The 21,098-nt window shown below is 39.9% G+C and overlaps 1 protein-coding gene across 3 annotated transcripts in view; it reads right to left on the reverse strand.

The window, feature by feature from the left end:
- Tafa1 (TAFA chemokine like family member 1) overlaps nt 1-21,098 on the reverse strand; it is a 526,210-nt gene that overhangs the window by 115,940 nt on the left and 389,172 nt on the right. For all 3 annotated transcript variants that reach the window (XM_085840245.1, XM_085840246.1, XM_085840247.1), the window contains one exon: nt 8,877-9,017. In XM_085840245.1, the coding sequence (XP_085696371.1) occupies nt 8,877-9,017 (141 nt within the window). The remainder of the gene's footprint in view (nt 1-8,876; nt 9,018-21,098) is intronic.

Consider the following 21,098-nt stretch of genomic DNA (forward strand, 5'->3'; position numbering starts at 1 on the left):
CAAACATCCAGCCTCATTACACATTTTCCTATTTATCATCCTCCCTTTTGGTGAGCCACACAGAGAAGAGTGGCTAACTAATTGAGTTTGTAAGCCGTTTGTCACTGAGTATGATTTAAATGTAATTTTTCTCTCCTCCCTCCTTAAGACTGGATATTACCAAACTTTTCATCCCTGCCTACTTGATGGATGGCACTGCGTCTCGGTGTTTAATTTACATTTCTCTAAATGAGTAATGTCCAGTAATTTTTTTATGCTTGGCAGTCATTTCTGTTTCTCTTTCAGTGACTTATTTGAGGTATATTCCTCTGTTATGCTATAACATTATCAGCATGGATCATCATTCTACTGAGTATGATAACATTTGATTTATAAAGTTTTGCATATGTGCATCATAAGCCTGAGTGTGCTAAATTATTTTCTGTAAAGATATATAGGAATGTAATAATGGTTACTTCTGGCAACTATACTGTAACAGGGAATGGGGAAAAGAGAAAAATATTTATATTTTTACTCTTCTTTTGCTGCACCTATACACAGAAGTTTCTTTTAAATAGTTCTCATTGGCAAATAATTATATATTATATGGGGTACAGTGTGAGGTTTTGATGAATGTTTGTACTATAGAGTCTACATATACACATTTCTGTATGATTCATGTTGACTATTATTTTACATTAAAAATGACATTATAAAATAATATGCTCATTAGCAGGGGCATAATAAGAAAAGTGAATAAGTGAGTCACATGCCACTCATTCTACAGTCTTTATGGATTAGGCATCAGTCGTGACAGTGAGCCAGAGACTTAAGTGCCTCTAAAGATGAATAGAGGCTGAGGGAAGATGGGGTGTTCCATCCAAATACAATTCCAAACTTATGGTACTCTGCTGGCCTAAGGACTGGTGTGTGGATGGTTCTTTTGTCCAACTCCTTGGATAAACTGGGAGAGGAGAACAGGAAGAGAATGGAGAACAGGAAACTGGTATCTGTCCTGAGACCCCAAAGGACCACTGCCAATCATCTTCCTGCTCGTTTCACTATGAAAAGGAGCAGATACAGAGACTGGCCTTTAATTGAGGGATGCAAAAACTCCTCCAGGCTTGTGATTATCTCCTCGCACGTCTCTTATAGATGCAACCTCCAGTTCCTTTTGCTCCTGGCAGTAGGGGAGCCAATACTGTTTCAAAGAGATCTTATCTATGATTTAGAAGCCACATCTGCAAGTGCCTTACATTACTCATGATGCCACATGACTCTCTTCTAATGGAACACTGGGGTCTCCTTTCAGAAATTAGAGCTCTCCTTTCTGAAGGAGTCATCTGAATTTGGTGGTTCTGCCTACTAAACAAGCTGGAGTTGGTCTTCTGAAAGCAAGACAGTGATCAGAAAAAGATGGTGGAGAAGGGCATCTGTAACCCATCACATCAGCTCCCTCACATGGTCCTTCATGGAGTGGATGACAAACAACAGTGAAGAATCCCAAACAGGTCGGTTTTTTTAATCACTAAAATATTTAACGTTGTAAATAAAAGCAAGTGATTTTTTTTCATGTTATCATTTGCAAGGTCTCTAGATGATTTGCAAACTGTGCCTGAGCCTGACATGTTAGTGAGATATTGGAAACATCAATACTGGGATCAGCGATGTACTGTTTGGTTAGCTGGTCCAAGGAAAAACTCTGAGCCACAGGCACAAGAAAACAAACACCAAACTTGTAGCATCTATAAAATCATGGTCTCATGTCTATATGATGGAGCACATGAGACTATGTGAATGCTTGTAACAGAACAGAAATTTATCATACAAATCATTTGACTCATACTGCAACTTTAACAAGGTACTTGCCTGCAGAACTTTTAATATGACATCATGGTTTGACAGGCTACCATGGGGGCTATTTAACATTAAATGTGTGTGTGTGTGTGTGTGTGTGTGTGTGTGTGTGTGTGTGTGTGTAAAACTTTAGGAAATTTTTTCTAAATTTAATATTTATCTCTATTCTCCGGCTTTTCCCCTACCACATTGTGTTTTGGGATTAAGATGATATATGTCAAGTGTGTCAAGGAAATTCTATCATATCCTTCACTCAGAATCAATTTCCATAAAACATTTGTAAGAGTTCTGGTTCTGAATATCATATAGTACAACTGTATGGGACTGTACAAGTACAAATATAAATCTGTCAAGTAAAATAGTTTGAGAAAGGAATTTAATATGCAGCCCAGGCCAAACTCATAATTTTGATCCTCTTACCTCAACCTCCTGAGTGCTATGATTATGAACCTATATATCATCACGCCTGTTAAACCTTTCTTTAATTGTTATAAACTGTTGTTTTTATACCCACAGGTAAGTGCAGTCTTTACTCATCACAAAAACTCTTTCCAACAGACAAGGGAGCACTATAGAAAACCACAACTAGCCAAAATATGGAGTTCTGGAGCTTAGTCCTACTGGATACATCTATACAACCCTCTCTCATCTAAGGATAAAGAAACATTCAGGAAGAGGGGGCAGAAAGACTGTAAGGACCAGAAGGTCAGAGAGTTTGCCCTGAGACTGTAGCTCCTAGTAAAGTCAAATGTTAGGCTACTTTAAGTCCTACCAACAGGACTGTCTAAACTTGAGCTGAACAAGGATGCCATCAATAGACAATGGCAAAGTGGGCAGAGAAAAGCACATGGGGTCCCAACCGTACACATAGAACTATGGGCAGTCAAGGAAAGCTAGGAAAGGAAAAGGTGGTCTTCCCCTGGGAAGAGCACATCAAATGCTTGCCCTGAAAACTTAAAAAACTTGAAAACAAGAAGCACTATACGGACTAAACAGTTTATATTTAGGGATATTTATGCAGAGACATACATGTATACAATAACCATGAGTGGGGAAAAAAGAGGCCATGAATTTGAGAGAGGGGGGATATGGGAAGATTTGGAGGGAGAAAAGTGAAAGGAGAAATACTGTAATTATATTATAATCTCAAAATTAACAATTCCCCCCCCCAAAAGCCCCCACAAACAACAATAACAAACTGAATAAGACAGTTCTTCTTAGAGACAATGAAATGGAGCTATTTTGTGGATATATCTGCCTAGTGTTTGTGTTTAGAGTCTGTGGGACACCCTGACTAACAAAGCCTTTACATTCCTCACTATGCCCTCTCCCCATGTGACCTTTCTCTTCATGCCTGTCTATCTGCTAACCTGGGAGAATTTTTGTGTCCTTTGCTGTCTTTCTGTCTAATTGTTCTTGTCTTAAATGTTTATGATAATACAGTAGCAAATTGTAGTGACATATAATGGCTTGTTTTTGTTCAAAGTGATTAGGAATGCCTTGAGTGCCTCATTGTATTAACAATGAGTTTTAAAGACCCTGAGATGCTCATGAAGGCTACAAAGGTCTCTAGCAAAACCTTGCCTCTGCACTGCTCCCCAAGCCTGGTGACAGAATGTAAGACAGGAGACCACCAGAGGCCTCAAGTCAAAATCTCCAGGAATAGATGTCACTGAAACAGTCATCCTCATTACTGGATGAGAAGAACACTGCATGAAGTTACAAAGTCAAATCAGACCTTGACTAGTTAAGATTGAGGCTAATATCTACTGTCTACAGTGCATTAGAAACTTCCCTATTAACCAGAAAGTAGATCTTTCTCTCATATATTTACTCAAATTAAAATAGATATGAGTTGTTTGGAAAGCTCTAAAGTGAGAAATGTGCATAAACATTTCAGAATAAAACAGATGCTCTGGTCCATCCCCAAACATGTACACACACAGACACACAGACACACACACACACACACACACACACACACACACACACGTAATCATTATACATAACTAAAAGTATTGTTTGCAGAAACATTTCTACCTACTCCATGGCAATGACCTCAACTGTATATAATGGGAAGAAGCAGACATTGCCCTAAGTATATGATATCCTTATGAAAAACTAGAAATAATAGAATATACCTTACAGGGCTGGTCATAAAATTAACTAAGTACACTGGCTCGTAGTACATGGACAAGGTACCTGTGCTAAACCTTAAAAATGAATCAACATTGTTTTTGTTATTATTACCATATTGCATTATTTTTTAAAAATTAGAATGATACTATTTTATGCCATGGGGGAGCATAAAAAAGTATAGACTACAACTTCTGAAGTCTCCTTACAAGGCCAGTTTTTCAGAGTTCTATAACCCTTGCTTGATAAATTCTTTCCTTAAATGGATATGTTTACTATATGTTTATCATCTTCATGTTTGTGGATGTGTATTTGATTTATTTTAGGCTCTGAGAAGCACTTAGAAGTACCTAAAAGGAGAAAAATTATAGTTTTAGTTTGTTCTGATCAGAATTTGAATATTTTAAACTTCCTTGAATTATAGGCTTAAGTGGTAGATGTTACATAACAACACATTCCTTCATTGAATTCCTTCATAGATGTTGTTACATCCTAAGCACAGGGACAAGGGAATGGTGATTTTATACATATTTACAGATAGCTATGTTATAATTTGATGAATGTGTATTTTGGAGGTTTGAGTTATTCAGTGATCAAATTTTATTTTAAAACTAAACAGTCATCACTTGAAAATTTCCCTCAAATACATAATAGACTTTGAATACATTGCTAAGATTTTACTTTCAAATTTCTCATTTCAAATAATCTGATATCAGATTTTGAATCTAAACTAATAAACCACACGCTTCATCTCAAGTCATAGCTACTCTGCTTTCGACAACAGGACAGGAGACAGCTGACCTTAACGTCAGAGGGAAGAAAATAACAGCCTTCAGACATTTCCCATGGAAAATGTACTGTGTAGGACCGTGTTCTTAGGACAAATGTGGAACCTGCATGCATGCATCATCAACCACTGCCCTGGAAGGATGCTCATGTCTAATTACTCTTAGGAAAGTGAGTCAGGGGAATGCAAAAAGAGATGCTAAGTCTGTCAAAGCAGAGGGCAGTCAAATCAATGATGATCTATTTATCACTGAGAATCTTATTTAGCGATTAAAAATTATGTTTGGAAGAATATGTACAAGCATGGGAACTACTTATCACATATTAAGTGAAATTAATATCATAGCATTTAAATCTAGTAAATATTTCCTGTGTGCTTTTACTCTTAAGTGCTAGCCTTAGACTGTGAGACAATCATGCAAAGCATCACCATCATTGGGAAATGCTATCACCAGTGTTTTTAATGTATGGATGTTGTATATCTGTGGCTTGAAAAGTCCCTATAGTGAATTTGGACTCCTAAGGGAAAATTGGTGATATCCAGGATGATTGGTTGGAAGAGATTCTCAGAACACATGGGAGCCAAGATATCTCCAAGCTGCATTAACAGTAAAAACAGTAAAGAGTTTTACAAAGTTTTGTAAATTGGTATCTCTAACAATTATCCACACGTGTTAGTAAGATAAGAAATAGAACCTACAATTTAGAGAGCATTTGAGGGAAGCCAATGTGGAAATCACATTACAAGGGTAGGCTTATTATTCCTCACTTCACCATCAGGAGGCAGAAATCTTTCTCACCTTCACTTTGGAGGAGACAACACACTGTGGGAGACTCACTTTGTCAAAAGTCATTCTATTGGTACAGAGTACAACAGAGGCTTTGCCCATGTGTAATATCTCACCCCAATATTCTAGTAACTACATAAAAATTATTGCTTCTTGTTTATTTTTCATATAGGGTGTTAGATTCTCCAAACAAATTTAATGATAGCAACACATAGACTTGTCCGTGTAAGTCCATAGATTTGAGAATGGAATGTTATTTGTATATGCATATTCCTCATCAGACTAAAGAACTTTTTTATTGGCTTTTGCTTGGAAGATAGAGGTGGTCATCCTTTTATTTGAAACAACCACACTGATGGTAAATAATTTCCAAAATGAAATAAACTTGTCCTAAGCGTAAAATATTGCTGTCATATGGTTTATCATCTAACACAAAGACAAGGCAAATGTCATTTTTGCCTCTGTCAGCACAGCCAATACACTGTACATCGTGTTTTTCACCCAAAATCTGAAGGCAATTCCATCCTAGGTCAACAGCGACAAAACGTAACTGGAATTTGAATGGAGATTTATAGTTAACAACCTCAATGCTTTATTTGGCCAAGAACATAAGAGACTATGATAGCTTTGTGCTGTAGAATGCCTCCTGCCTTCTTGGATCAAGAGCTTCCTCCTAGAAGAGGCCAACAATGGCTTGAGTAGGCTAGCTTCAGGCCTTTTGCTCATTAGCAGTGCCTCATGGTATTCATTGTGATACGGAACAGTCTGAGCCACAATCCAACTGAGTCAACCTAAATATCACTGATGTTCCTGTTCCATATACATTAGGGGGTGATCCCAGTGTACTATCGATGCTTAGTAGTATTCCTTGCTCTCTATTCACTAGAAACAAATAGTGGAAATGCTCCCCCTACTTTGATAAGTACCTGGAATAAAAATGTCTCCAGATATTACCATATGACTCTGGGAAGAAACTGTTCCAGTGCAGAACTGATTGCACTGTTTTCTTCAACTTGGCTTAATCACATAATTTGGGACAAAGCTGACTTTCTTGGGATTGGAAGTACAGCTGTGATGATCAAGTAAGCTTGTCTCTATGGCTGTAGTTGACCAGGCAAAAGTTGCCCTCTTGACCCAAGTTGGACCAATATATTCTGTTGTCTCAGAAATCATATTTACAGAATATTCATTAAATATTCTTTATTGAACCTTTACTCTCATGCAAGTGAGATCAGAATAGCGCCTTTACCCCATTTCTAGTTCATACGAGAGGGTGTATGTAAATGCTTGAAGAGGGAATTGAACTCTACAAGAGAATGAAGTAAACAAAGATCATAAATCAAAGAAAGATAATGGTGAGCAGCTAGCTAAACAGTTCTCTGTGGTTGGTTAATGCAGAATTCTTTCATTTCCTAAAATACCTTATCTTTTCTTTACCATAGCTTCTCTCTCTAATTACTGACTGATCCATAAAGAAAAACGCAAAATATAATCATATATAGAAAGTCTCCTTACCCTGCATATCTTGAGAAAGAAGAGTGGACCTAAGCCAAGAGATAGAAGTTCTCAGCACTGCTCTATGACCCTGTACAACTGGGTCAGTTCCCTAAGTCCTAATTCTTTTGGTGAAAAATTAGATCATATTACACCTATACCTTAAAATTATGGTAACCGCAGAGAACCACAGGTTTACTGCATGGCCACAGTATATAAGATTATCTTAAAGGTGGCAGCAAGATTTAGGATTAAAGTCTATTATACTGGCCTTAAAAGTCAGACAAGAAGTAATTTTCAAAGCATGTACTGTTCTTGCCCTGTTTCTTTATGTTTGCAATGGGAAGAAAAAGGAGCCTCCTCTGGTATGCAGCCTCTGACATGGCCTCAGATGATTTATGTGTTCGTCTTGATGTTCTGGCTACTTGCCTTTATTCTGAGGAGGGTAGGCTGATGTAACAATAGGATAGTAACCAAATAATGGGGGGTAAGTTCTGAGTCTTAGCATAAAGCACATTGGAGCTTATGTGTTTTTCTTGCAGATAATCATGTCGTAAAGATACCAAGATTACAATGGAGAGGTCTGCATGGTGGAGAGCAAAAGCCTTAGCCATCAGCAGTACATGCAAGCCATTGTAAAGCTGTTCCCCACCCTCAGTCACCATTTGAGATCTCAATCACAGCTGCATGAGGGCTTTGGAGCCAGAATCTCCCAGCTGACTTTCATTCTTGATCTGCCAGCATGATAGGATAAGATTTAGCATTTAATTTCCTCTATTTATTTGAGACAAGGTTTTGCCTATGTTGGTCTATGTTGGTCTTGAACTTCCCATGTAACCACGGATGACTTTGATCCCTTGTCTTAAACATTAGGATTACCAACATTCACAACCATGCCAGGTTTACACCATGCTGGAGACTGAAGCCAAGGCCTTGTACATGGTAGGCACGCATTCTACCAAATCAAGTACAATTCTCACCCAATGTCGTGTGTTTTCAGCTATTAAATTTGGGTGTCACTTATAACACAGAAATACTAGTAGGATTTTTGATAGCATTAAAAAATCATATGAGCAGTATGTACCAGATTTTGGCACATAGGAGCACTCAAAGCAATGGTGATCGTTCCCACATATATCCATAGCAACTAGATTAATACCTGGCAGTGCTCACTAAATATCTTTTAAATAAATATTAGATATTGTCAACTTCTCTATCATTAACACCATACTATACAGTCTCAAGTAAAATCATTTTTGAAATACGTTGAAACCATACATTTCTTGCCCTAAAATTATTTTACTTTAATTTTCTTTTAAAGTATTAAAATAATGCTATCCGACCCCTCCCCCCAAGCCAGATGTGTGTGTATGTGTGTGTGTTTGCTGCTATAATGACACCTGTGACTAGGTAATTTACAAATGTAAATTACTTTCCATAGCTCTAGAGGCTTGAATGTATAAGATCAATCCATGAACATCTGGCGGAGGCCTTTGGTGACACATCCCCACACAGTGGGAACCTGACAAAGAAAGGCACAAGAAGGGGCAAGAAGGGCACAAGAAGGGGCTGAATTTACCCATTTAAATGGCATTAACCTCATGTAAAATGGTGCAGCCCTCATGGTTCAGTCACCTCCTTGATGCCTCCCCTTTCTGAACCAGCCACAATGGCAGCCTGCTTTCAACATGGATTTTGGAGTAGACACTCAAACCTAATGTGCAACACTTTAGATATGATCCGGAGCCACAGTTAGTTTACACAAGAAATCACATTACTCGCAGTGACCTCATGAATGAACTCCCATGTGAGAATGCTAAAAACTCCACTGCTCACCATCCACACAGGAAGGTCGGTTTCTTGTTGTCCCAGCCACTTTCCCAGGTAGACAGGAACACTTCACTGTTTGCGACCGCTCCTCGATGCGGTTCTTGTTACAACACCTGTGGGCTGCGATCACTTCACAGGTCCCTCCTTCTGGCAAGAGAATAAGAAAGAACCATCTATTAGACCTAACCCAAGGGTTACTTAGACATATAAGAATATACAGACAGGTTTGGAGAGAACGGAATTATAGAGGGATTCTGTGAAACACAATTGCTAAAGAGCTCTCTTTCATGATCTGTACAGCCTCAGAGAACACAGGCATCTCATTGCTGTACTGAAAACAGTGAACAACAGTGAATTAATGGGCATCTCAAGATGTGACTATTTTGGACTGGATGTAATAGAAATCAGTGGAGCTGCAAATGCCTGCAGCTAAAATGCCAAGTAAAGAGACCACCTGATTTAGATGCACTGTGCTGAGCACTCATACCTGTCCCATGTGCATTTAAGATTCTCTGAACACCTACTACTAATGAGCAAAAGAACACCAGTGATGCAGAACCAACAGTGCTAGAAAAGTGGCCAGGATACTGCTCTCCTTCCCATTGCCTGCCCATGTCAAGGGGGCTGAGCTGGGTGAAAATCTAGTCTGGAATCATTGCCAAACCCAGGCGGCATGCACAAATGAAAGGGAGAGTTTCTGGAGGAAATGGTATGTGCTTTCCATGGCATGGCTAGACACAGGATTTCATTTAAATTGTTAGGGCTCACCTAGGCATGTATCCATGTATATGGGCATCCTAATGGAATCCACTCTGCACTAGCCCCTGCATAGGTGAGCTGCTGGCTCAGTATTGTTGGTGAATAACAAGTAACTCTTTCGCTTTGGATTTTTTTATTGTTAAAGTGCCCATAACTAGTCATCTTTTTCCATCAGCTTTTCAAATTACGGCTATTCATTGCTATAGCTAGCTTGGGTCAGTTTCCCTACCCTGGAAGCAATGAGCTTTTCCATGTTGTGAAATATATCAGGAATTAACTTTCCCACCTTCAACTTTTTAATCCAGAGACAATAGGTTTTCATTTTACCAAAATGGCCTCCTGACCATTAGAGTTCTTGGCATTAGATCAGCAGAGATGACAAGAATCTGTTGCAAGTGGCCAACACATTGTTGTATTATAAACTCTCAGAGGAGTGTATACTATCGGATACACAGAAGACATGTAGGGGCACATAGGGAAGTGTGAAACAGAAAGACAACAAGGGGAAGGGACTAATTAAGACAATTTGCTCTTTGAGAACTTAGTAGCAACAGTGTATTTTAGATATAGTGGGACTAGGGCATGATGGGTTTCCCTCCCACCCATAATTGGAAGGTTTAGAGACAGTTTGGTGCCTGGGATCACTAGCGGGAGCAAGATACTACTTGCATTCTATGGGTAGAGAGCAGGGATGTCATTAACCGCCTACAACACTCCAGGACAGCCTGCTGCAGCAAGGGAGAGCCTGGCACAAAATATCAACAGTGTTGAGAAACCTTTGCCTGCCTTTGAAGAAATCTACCCAAGTGACCCAACATAAGGTAGCTGGTTCTGTCTCCCACCAGGGAAGGGAGGGAAGAGCCCAAAGCTTAGCTCAGTTCATTTTCATTTGAATTTTACTCTGTCTCCTTAGTATTTGAAGGTCTTCATTTCCTCATCTCTAAAGTGGTAATCATAATAATCACCATCCCTGCAGCAGAAGCTGTGAGGATCTAAACAAGAGAGCATACCATAGCCTACAAGGGTTACCTGTGAGCCTGACACATGATCAAAGGGTTACCTGTGAGCCTGACACATGATCAAAGGGTTACCTGTGAGCCTGACACATGATCAAAGGGTTACCTGTGAGCCTGACACATGATCAAAGGGTTACCTGTGAGCCTGACACATGATCAAAGGGTTACCTGTGAGCCTGACACATGATCAAAGGGTTACCTGTGAGCCTGATACATGATCAAAGGGTTACCTGTGAGCCTGACACATGATCAAAGGGTTACCTGTGAGCCTGACACATGATCAAAGGGTTACCTGTGAGCCTGACACATGATCAAAGGGTTACCTGTGAGCCTGACACATGATCAAAGGGTTACCTGTGAGCCTGACACATGATCAAAGGGTTACCTGTGAGCCTGACACATGATCAAAGGGTTACCTGTGAGCCTGACACATGATCAAAGGGTTACTTGTGAGCCTTACACATGATCAAAGGGTTACCTGTGAGCCTGATACATGATCAAAGGGTTACCTGTGAGCCTGACACATGATCAAAGGGTTACCTGTGAGCCTGATACATGATCAAAGGGTTACCTGTGAGCCTGATACATGATCAAAAGCCTACAACAATACCACCCAATTGCAGAGGGCAGTTCTGTATTGACATTCCTCTCCTTTTGTTTCTTGTTTGGTTTTGAAAATGGTGAGTACTGCATATGTAGCAGAGGATGGCTTCAATTGGAGAAGAGGCCCATGGTCCCATGAAAGCTTGATGCTATAGGGGAATTTAGGGCAGGGAGGTGGGATTGGTTGGTGGGTGGGGGTACACCCTGGTAGAAGCAGGAGGAGGGAGTATGGGACAGGGCTGTCTGGGGGGATCGGGAAAGGAGATAACATTTGAAATGTAAATAAATAAAATATCCAGTAAAAAAAGAAAGAAAAGAAAATGGTGAGGACTAAAGCCAGGGCCTTGAACATCTCAAGTTCAACTATTCTTTTTCCTGTCTCAGCATCTATGGTCTCTCCTGAAATAGTGTCTCTTAGCTCCTGTGCACCTCCACCACTCCAGCACACAGGAAAAGTTCTGAAGTCCTGTTTCTTAATGACAAGTCATCCAACTCCACCTTCTTCCATCATGCATGTACACATAAACTTGGAGAGAAAGAGAGAGGAGGAGAAAGAGAAAGGGACACATGCATATATAGGTAATACATATGTGCATGTGTGTGTGAGAGAGAGAGTGCTTACATATGTGTGTGCGTGCATGTGTGTATGAGAGAGAATCCACATGAGCTTTCTTTAGAGCTCAAAGTCAAGGTCAGTTCCTTAGAGAATGCCTCATCACCTCCACAACCCTTTATTCTCTTAGTACTCTATGCATTTCCAAGTGCCTTGTAATCAGTGATTTTGGCCCTTCGCAGCCAAGCTGTAAACTAAGACAGGATCAACGTTCTTGCTTATTTTTCTTAGACCTATCAACTTGGAGAATGTATAGACGTCTTTTCTAAATGTCTGAGTAAAATATATGAGTTAATTGACTTTAATAGCAATAGTAAAAGTCCCAGGTTCTGTAAACAGGTTGCATAGGAGATACATTTCTGTATGAAGACTCTGAGGATTATTTCCAAGATTCCGAGTTGAAAGATGAGGCTGTAATGGCAGATATGAAGGGCAGGCCTCATAATAACATGACAATCTGAGGCATCTTTAAAAAAAAACCTCATTTTATTAATACAAAGTCACTTTAAATTTCCAGAAAATTTATGAAGATAGTATCAAGAGACCCCAAATATGGTACACTTTCCTGCTTGTATTATCTAATTATTGGCATCTTCTGTATAATGCATTTGATGTTTATTTTTCCCTGGCATTATGATCTAGTGCTACAGTACCTTTCTGCTTACCATGATCTGGCTTTGACGGCTCGGAGCCCTTGCATTGGCTTGTTCCTCACCTTGATGCACGGTCAACACTGTGTTGCCTGGCTTTCATTTGGGGGCACTCCCTCACTTTCTGACTCTTGCGGCTACTCCAGGATCACATGCTCTAACATATTTGCATTAACCAAATTCTAAACTCTGTTAGACTTCCTTAGTTCTAACCTTTTCTACTCCAGGGTCCAACCAGACAGACTACATTGTGTTCATTTCTCTTGTCTCCCTGGGTGTCTCGTGGTTGTGACATTTTCTCAAACATTCAATTGCTTTTGGATAACCTTGACATTTGGGGGTAGACTGGTGAGGCATTTTGCAGAGTGTCTTCCAATTGGGATTTGTCTGCTTTTCTTTTGATTAGAGTGAGGTTATGTGTTTTGGGAGAAAGATTGGAGAGGTAAATCCACTCTGGTCCTATCCTATCATAGGTATACACTAACAGTCAGCTTTGGTTGTTGATGCTGAATCTGGCCACCAGGCTGACGCAGTAGTTGTCAGATGTCTCCATTGTTATTGTATTTTTCCTTACTTCCCCCTTGTACTATACTCCTTGGAAGGAAGTTGCTGTGAGCAGTATACCCTTCCCACCCTTAGAAACTGAGGAGTTCCAGTCTGTGTCTTGAAATTATGGAAATGAATAAAAGTATTTCAAATTCTTCTGCATGAGCTTGGTCTCTTTATCTCCATCTTCATATACTTATTTATATCTATGTATACTCGTGTATTTTAATTATGCATGCTATTATAATGTAGGATGAGGTCATTTCATTGCTTCAAGCATCCCAGCTTCCAAGACTGTAAGGTATCTTTTGGCTTCTATGTCCTTTTGCCACAGAGACCATTGTAAGCTTGCTTTGTTTTGTTCTTTATTCTGAACGCTTCCTCACTTCCTGGCTCTTCACGATGCTATAGAATGATCTTTTTCAAGTCATTGTTTCATGTTATAATTGGCCATTTCTCCACAGAAATGATTGGGGCATTTCAGAAATGTACTATAAACAATGAACTAAGGCTTACAGGCTAGTTAAGACAGGATTAAAGTGGAGGGGGCTGGCTCCTCATCCTTCTCTAAGGAGAGTCATTCCACTGCAGTGTGGTGGCTTCAATAGCAATTTGGAAAGACAATGATCAGTTCCCATGTGAATGTTGCCTCAGTGCCGTTTCTTTGGCAGCTATGTACAGGAGGAATTGGAGAAGAAAAAGGTGGCCAGGCAGGAGGGACAAACATCACAACACAGTACTGAGCAGCAGCAAACAACAAAGTTTGAACTTGCGGGGAGGAAAAGTATCTTCCTATCTCTACAGGTCTGGGGTTAAAGTTAATGGAAAAGGGACAATAATACATTACACTCTTACCCAGACACTTATGATCATGTTGCTATAGCTAACAGTTGTCAACTTCAACTACCTTCCATCAAGTCAGTAATAGCTAGGTTGACACTTCATGAAAGTACCACAAATTTAAGTGACTACTTGGCTTTAATACCAGACAGCAGCAGCACTTGTGATGGAAAAATAGCAGAAAGTACGTGGATGCTCCCTGGAGGTACTTTGAACCTGATCTGATTTACAGTCAAGTCAGCAGCTACGATAGACATGCAAGATCATGAGACTAGCATGCTAGAAACCAGCAACCTTACATGGGATTGCCCCTAGTATATAGATAAAATAACCAAGTCCCACATATAATTAATAACTTGCTTAGCTGCACAGAAGAATGACTCCAGTCTATCAGATTCCAAAGTTCGTGGGGTTTGCGTCTTGTACAGAAATGGTGATTCTTCTTCACCCATCAGAAGCATACAGAAGTTTGCTGTGTCTCTTATAGGGGGTATCAAAGAGAAGTGTCCAGAATGCTTTTTGTCCCACCCCTGTGTGTGTGATCATTTGCCATAGCTCTTCTTTGTTCTTCTACCTCCTCCATGGACACTGGCCATATTGCCTGGGGCAATCAAGCTAACATGCTGGGCACAGTTCTTCCCAGGCATTACCACAGTACCCGGGACACTCTCTCTGCAGGTCTCTGGCTCACTTTTAATTCTTTTCATCTTTGCTCACATGCCATTCCATAAGATGTCCAAGTGATTACTCTATTGAAATAAATCTTAATTTCCTTAGCAGGCATACATGAGAATCCTTCCTTTGATCTGTGTCTGATCCACATCCTCTCTTAGAGTACCTGTTACCTTTAAATGCTGTGTAGAATTTATTTTTTGTTCTAGCTGCCCTTGTGTCCCTCACTGGCATGTAAACTTCTTATGGAGAGGGGTCCCTATCATTTATGTTATTAAATCATTTCTGACATATTATCAGGGTTCAAAAATACATTGAACACAAGTCCACTTGTGTTTTCATAATTGCTTAAAGACAGAGCTGGGAAGATGGACTCGCAGAGAACAAAAGAGCCCTGCCACCAGTGGGGACAGCAATGACACTGAGGCAGTTAACTGGGGTGGACAGAGGGTAAAGTACTTGTGACAAGAACCTTGGGAGCCAGTTCAGATCACCAGCACCCATATGAGAGGAGATGCTGGTAGGCAGCAATAACCCAGCACTGTCAGAGCAAAGACAGGTTGATCCCTGGAGCTCGCAGGCAGGCTTGTCTTGCCAAACCAGTGAGCTCCAGAGAGTAATCCAATAGTGAAATTCACGTGGACCGTTTGCCTATGCTGACAAAATGAAAATATTAAACATTTGATAGGAAAAGCTTTCCTCATATTATGATTTGTGGGTTTTATGGGTCCTATAAAGGGGTCCAGCTGCCTTCACTACACGAAAGGGGTCTGCTACAGCAGTTGCTGAAAACTTAGCACAGGCAAATTATTCTTTCATGCTAGTACTCTACTAAGACTGAATGGAAGCAATTTTATTTACTAAGTTCTCATCTGCCCAAACCCAGTACTAAGTTGCAAGTACTTGATGGGTGGATTGAGAGGCACATGAACATAGAATATAATTAAGAAAGGTGGATGTCTTTGGCACAGTAAATAAAATAGAGTAAACATGCAAATGAAATAGAGTAAACATCCAGATCAATATTTAATATTTCTTAGTGAAAGCAGCAGCCTATGTTTAATCTGGCCCATGCAAAATTTAATGAGAAACTGAAAAAAATTCTAGCAAAGTAAAACCCTGGGTTTATAACACAACCACAGAGATGATAAAGTCTATTGTTCACACCAGCTCCTTGGGAAAAGGAGAACGGATACACACATACAAAAAAGTGGACACACCGCAATAAAAGAGAAGACTCAGTTTTATAATAACCTTTCCTAAAAGCTAGAAATATGCCCCTTTTATTTAATATACTTATGTTTTAAGAAATGCCCAGTATACTGTCCCTTTAAATCTAAATGCCAATGTTATTTCAAATCACCACAATATTTGTCATGTAATTGCTTCTCAGCCTTTTCTGTGGCGCCATTGCCAATCCATTCCCAAATTTTATCTTCGTCCAAGTCTAAATGATTTCAAGATGATCTATGGCTTGTCAAAGCAGAGTCATTTAAGAGCTCAGAAAATCGGACTTTCCCTTTTTGCATATGGATTGTTTGGAAAATGTTTTCTTCTGCTTTGTGCCCAACATCCATACACCCAGCCAGTCACACAGGTGCAATACCCACTCACAACAGAGGATACCGTGCAAATAACAGCTTGGATATTGTCTGTGCAATTCAGATTTCCAAATTGCTGCTCATATCCTCATTTTGACTATAAAAAACAATTCTAAGATAAAGTATCTATAAAACTGCAGCTTTATACCCGGAATTTACTTTTATAAAGGGTCCTGTTGTTTTCCAGCTAGGCACAGGAAGTGCCTCAGTCTGAAATAACCAAGTATGTTCAGCGCACCGCAACCTCCTATTTCTCCCTCCATTACAGACGTTCAATAGCATCTCTTGCCTCTCGCCCTCTTCACAGCACTCACCCAGGAGGAAGGGTAAATTCCTTGCAAGGAAACCCCATGGGACATCTCTCTGTTAACCATCCCTCCCTAACTCTTGGGTTTGTCAGAGCTCTGAGTGCATTATCAACTTTATTCTTAACAGGAAAAGAAAATTTCTAATGCACCCAAAGGTGAAAAGAAGATACTGTTTTAAGATTATATTTGGCAACATCAACTCTCTGCCAAGCCCAAATGCTCCAAGCTACAATCTCTCTTCCCCAGCTCCATGCATCACTGTCTTACTCTATACAAGGAAGGAAACCCAAGGGAGATGGATTGCTAAGGATAATGTTTCTTTTAAAAGGACTCCCCACTGATGACAATTATGTATCATGATGGAAAGGGAAGGAAAAGTCTAGGAATGACTGGAAGGTGGATGATTAAAAGCTGAGTTGAAGCTTGTCATCACAACCAACGCTTGCCCCCAGATTGGAAATCTACTAAAAGTAGCTTAAATACTATGCAACTGATTCTTTCTGGGCTATAAACTGAGAAAACCCAGTTTAAAACGATCCTGTGGGAAGTTCCTAGTGCCTATTTCCTCTTCATATGTTAAGAAATTAGATATTTAGTGTTTATTTGTGTGGCAATGGCTTACAACCGAGATAAAGAAACAGGGTAGAACAATTCAAATTATTACAGGAGTAAGCTCTCTGGGAAAGAGAAGATACAAGGAAATGCTTTTCTTTCCCAGAAAGCGTGCTTTTGTGCAATAATTGCCTCAAAAACAACAAAAATAAATGTGTACAACTTTTCCATTTCCTCTCTCTCTCTCTCTCTCTCTCTCTGTCTCTCTATCTGTCTCTCTCTGTGTGTGTCTGTGTGTGTGCGTGCATGTGTATGTATGTGTGCATGTATGGTATGTGCTATGTGTGTGTATATGATATGTGTATGCATGTTGTATATGGTATGTGTGTCCATGGTATGTGTGTCTGTTGTGTGTGTGTGTATGTGTGTGTCTGCACCCTCCTCATTCAAGGTCTTCCTTGAGTGCTCTTCCTGAACCAATATGCAAATATTTTCCTGAAATACATTTCACACAATTCTCCCATAATAACATTCAGGGTGCATAATTTTTATTTTTGAACTAATGCCCACTTTTGTTATAAAGGGTTGGCAAGACACATATTCTAAGTTGATGTAATTGATTAAATGCATATAATAGATGAGAACAGGAAAGGGAAGAAACAGAAAAGGAAAGAAGGGAATGAAGGGGATAAAAAAAGAAAAGAATTGGGACATATGAAGGAAGGTGCAATGTTAACTTTTGTTGTCAAATATTATGTTTTCCTGAGTTCTTTGAGGATTTTTATGCACGTACACAATGTACGTTGATCCTATTAAATCACCACCTTCTCCCGACTCTTCCCACATCCCCACTTTTTCATTCCTTCCCAGATAAATTAATCTTTTGAAGATGTTTCTAAAAATGGTCTTTTTCAAGGATGAAATTACAAGATAAATACAGCTTATGCAAAGAAGGGACTCTCCAATAAACCAAACCAAACCAAACCAAAAAACAAACAAACAAACAAACAAACAAACAAACAAACAAACAAAAACAAAAAACAAAACAAGACAAAACAAAAGAAAGAAACAACTTGGAACTTTGGTTTTGGGTAGAATCAAAAATGTGTAAACCCGTTTTATTCTAAATAAAATAACTTAGAAATGATTTATCAAATAATACACACACACACAGACACACACACACTCCTTTGAAGCATGTGTCTTTCCCAATGGTCAAGCAAGGATATGTGTTTAAGGTCTATAGAAACTAATCTTGGTTTGCAATTTGACAAATGGAAAGGCAAGAACCTCCGCTGAGGTCTTGCCTCTGTGTGATAGGGCCATGGGCATGTCTGTGAGGCATTTTATTATTTAGTAATTAATGTAGAAGGGCCCAGCCCACTGTGAGTGGCTATGAGTCATTCCTAGACAGGTGGTCCTAGGCTGTAAAGGAAAGGTGATTGACTGTGAGCTGGAGAAGAAGCCTGGAATAGCTTTTCTCCACATTCTCTGCTTCAGTTTCTGCTTTCATTTGCATTTGTAAGTTCCTGCCTGGGCTTTCCTTGATGGTGGACTGTGACCTGTAAGACAAAACAAACCCTTTCCTTTGCAAGTTGCTTTGATCACAATATTTATCACAGCGTTAGAAAGCAAACTAGGACACAATCAAAGGCAATATTTGGAGGAAATTAATAAAAACCTAGGCTGAAGTATGTTAAGATTGACAAGATTAATTGGCTACTTAAATTTCCACTTTAGTTCATGTAGTTCCTTTCTCAAAAAGCTGTAATATGTAAGATAAAGCTGACTCTTTGAGATTCACTTTTATAGGACTTCCTGATCGGGCCTTAAAAATAGCTCTTTAGGAACCTATTGTAGCAGATGTCAGAAATGCATATTTAAGACTGTTAAAAATGTTTTATTGACCCAATGGGCTGGAAGGAAGCTCCAAGTGTCTCTGTCTATGAAGCATTGACAGCAAAGACACTAATGGATCTTCAGGCACAGTCTTGTCGAGCAGGGCAAAATGGCTGCATGATGCGTTTAAGCTTAAGGTTAAATAAATTACCATCTCCTGTGTCCCGAGGCTCTGGGCATGTACATGACAGAATAAGAAAAGAGAAGCTAATTACAATGAAAAATAAGTAATTTTGTATGTAAATATACATACAATTCTGCCTATTATATGCACTCACTAATAAGTAGATATTAGCCTAAAAGTTTGGAATATCCAAGATTTAATTCACAGACCACATGAAGTCCAAAAGGAAGAAAGACCAAAGTGTGGATGCTTCAGTGCTTCTTAGAAGGGGGAACAAAATACTCACAGGAGGAAATATGGAGACAAAGTGTGGAGCAGAGACTGAAGGAAAGGCCATCCAGAGGCTGCCCCACCTGGGGATCCATCCCATATACAGTCACAAAACCCAGATACTATTGAAGATGCTGGGAAGTGCTTGCTGACAGAAGCCTGATAAAGCTGTCTCCTGAGAGGCTCTGCCAGAGCCTGAAAAATACAGTGGCAGATGCTCAGATGCTCACAACCAATCATTAGACTGTGTGTGGGGTCCCTGATGGAGGAGTTGGAGAAGGGACTGAAGGAGCTGAGGGAGTTTGCAGCCCGATGGAGGGAGAAACAGTGTCAGACACTCCCCCACCCCGGAGCTCCCGGGGACTGGACCACCAAGCAAAGAGTACCCATGGCTCCGGCCACATATGTGGCAGACGATGACCTTGTTGGACATCAGTGGGAGGAGAAGCCGTTGGGCCTGAGGGTGTTCGATACCCCAGTGTAGGGGAATGCCAGGGCGGGAATACAGGAGTGTATGAGTGTGTGGGGAGCACCCTCATAGTGGCAGGGGGAAGAGATGAGATAGGGGTGTTCCGAAGGGGAGACCTGGAAATGGGAAAACATTTGAAACATCAATAAAGAAAATAACCAATAAAAAAATGAAGAAGAAAAAAGAAAAGAAAAAGGAGAAGAGAAGAGAAGAGAAGAGAAGAGAAGAGAAGAGAAGAGAAGAGAAGAGAAGAGAAGAGAAGAGAAGAGAAGAGAAGAGAAGAGAAGAGAAGAGAAGAGAAGAGATCTGGACAGGACAGCTGTATCTGATGCAGTATACATACTACAACGGGGAGAGCACACATTCTAGAAGCTAGTTGCTAAGGTTCAAGTCCTGGGATCTGCTATTGCTTCTTTTCACCCCAGTCTTCTGGTTTCTCAACTGAGAAGTGGATGATAGCACCTGCTTTCTGAAGGTGCTTTGAGGGTAAATAGGCGAAAGGGTTAAATAGTACGGACAGATGACTACAATAATATTGGGTGCAAAGTAGACACTAAAGGAAATCTGATGCTACTGAGGCTGTTGGGATAATCATAGATTACATAGGAATATTGATGGGAAAAATAATTTCCCAGTGTTTTTCCTGGGAACACGTGGCAGCACGTGCATCTTCTCCTCTCTCCCTAATTAGTAACTGGGTGACTGCATTCTGTTCTCAATCTCTCCCTGAAATAAAATACTAAAGTAACAGCCAGAGCAACTCATCTCATTCACTAGAGTCCTAGAAGAAGACAAAGACGAAGACGGAGACGGAGACGGAGACGGAGACGGAGACGGAGACGGAGACGGAGACGGAGACAGAGGAGGAAGGAAGGAGGAAGGAAGGAGGAGAAGGAGGAGGAGGAGGAGGAGGAGGAGGAGACTTATACAGTGAATGCAGTGGAATCAACTGCATGAATCATTTTTATTAATGGTTCTACTCTCACAGAAATAAATTTTACCTAAAGATGCAACAATAAACTTAGAGAACAACAGCAGCAGCAACAACAACAAAAATCAGCGATTCCTGACTATTCCTTAAATAAAGTAGGATATTTTTCTTCCTTTACAATAATAATAAAAGAAAAAGGCTTTGTATGACATTGAGGATTGTTAGTCCCTGTAGTATGCTGGACATCAAATTGCCTTTGTGTTACTCTCAGAACTGTCTGAGAAATTTTTGTTTGTTAAAATGAAGCAGAGAATATAATACATCTACCTCTTTATTATTCATCCCCAAAATATGCTTGGTCCAGACTTACCCTTA

The sequence above is a fragment of the Mus caroli genome, unplaced genomic scaffold (assembly GCF_978045245.1).
Source record: "Mus caroli unplaced genomic scaffold, Mus_caroli_1 scaffold_7, whole genome shotgun sequence".
Lineage (NCBI taxonomy): Eukaryota > Metazoa > Chordata > Mammalia > Rodentia > Muridae > Mus > Mus caroli.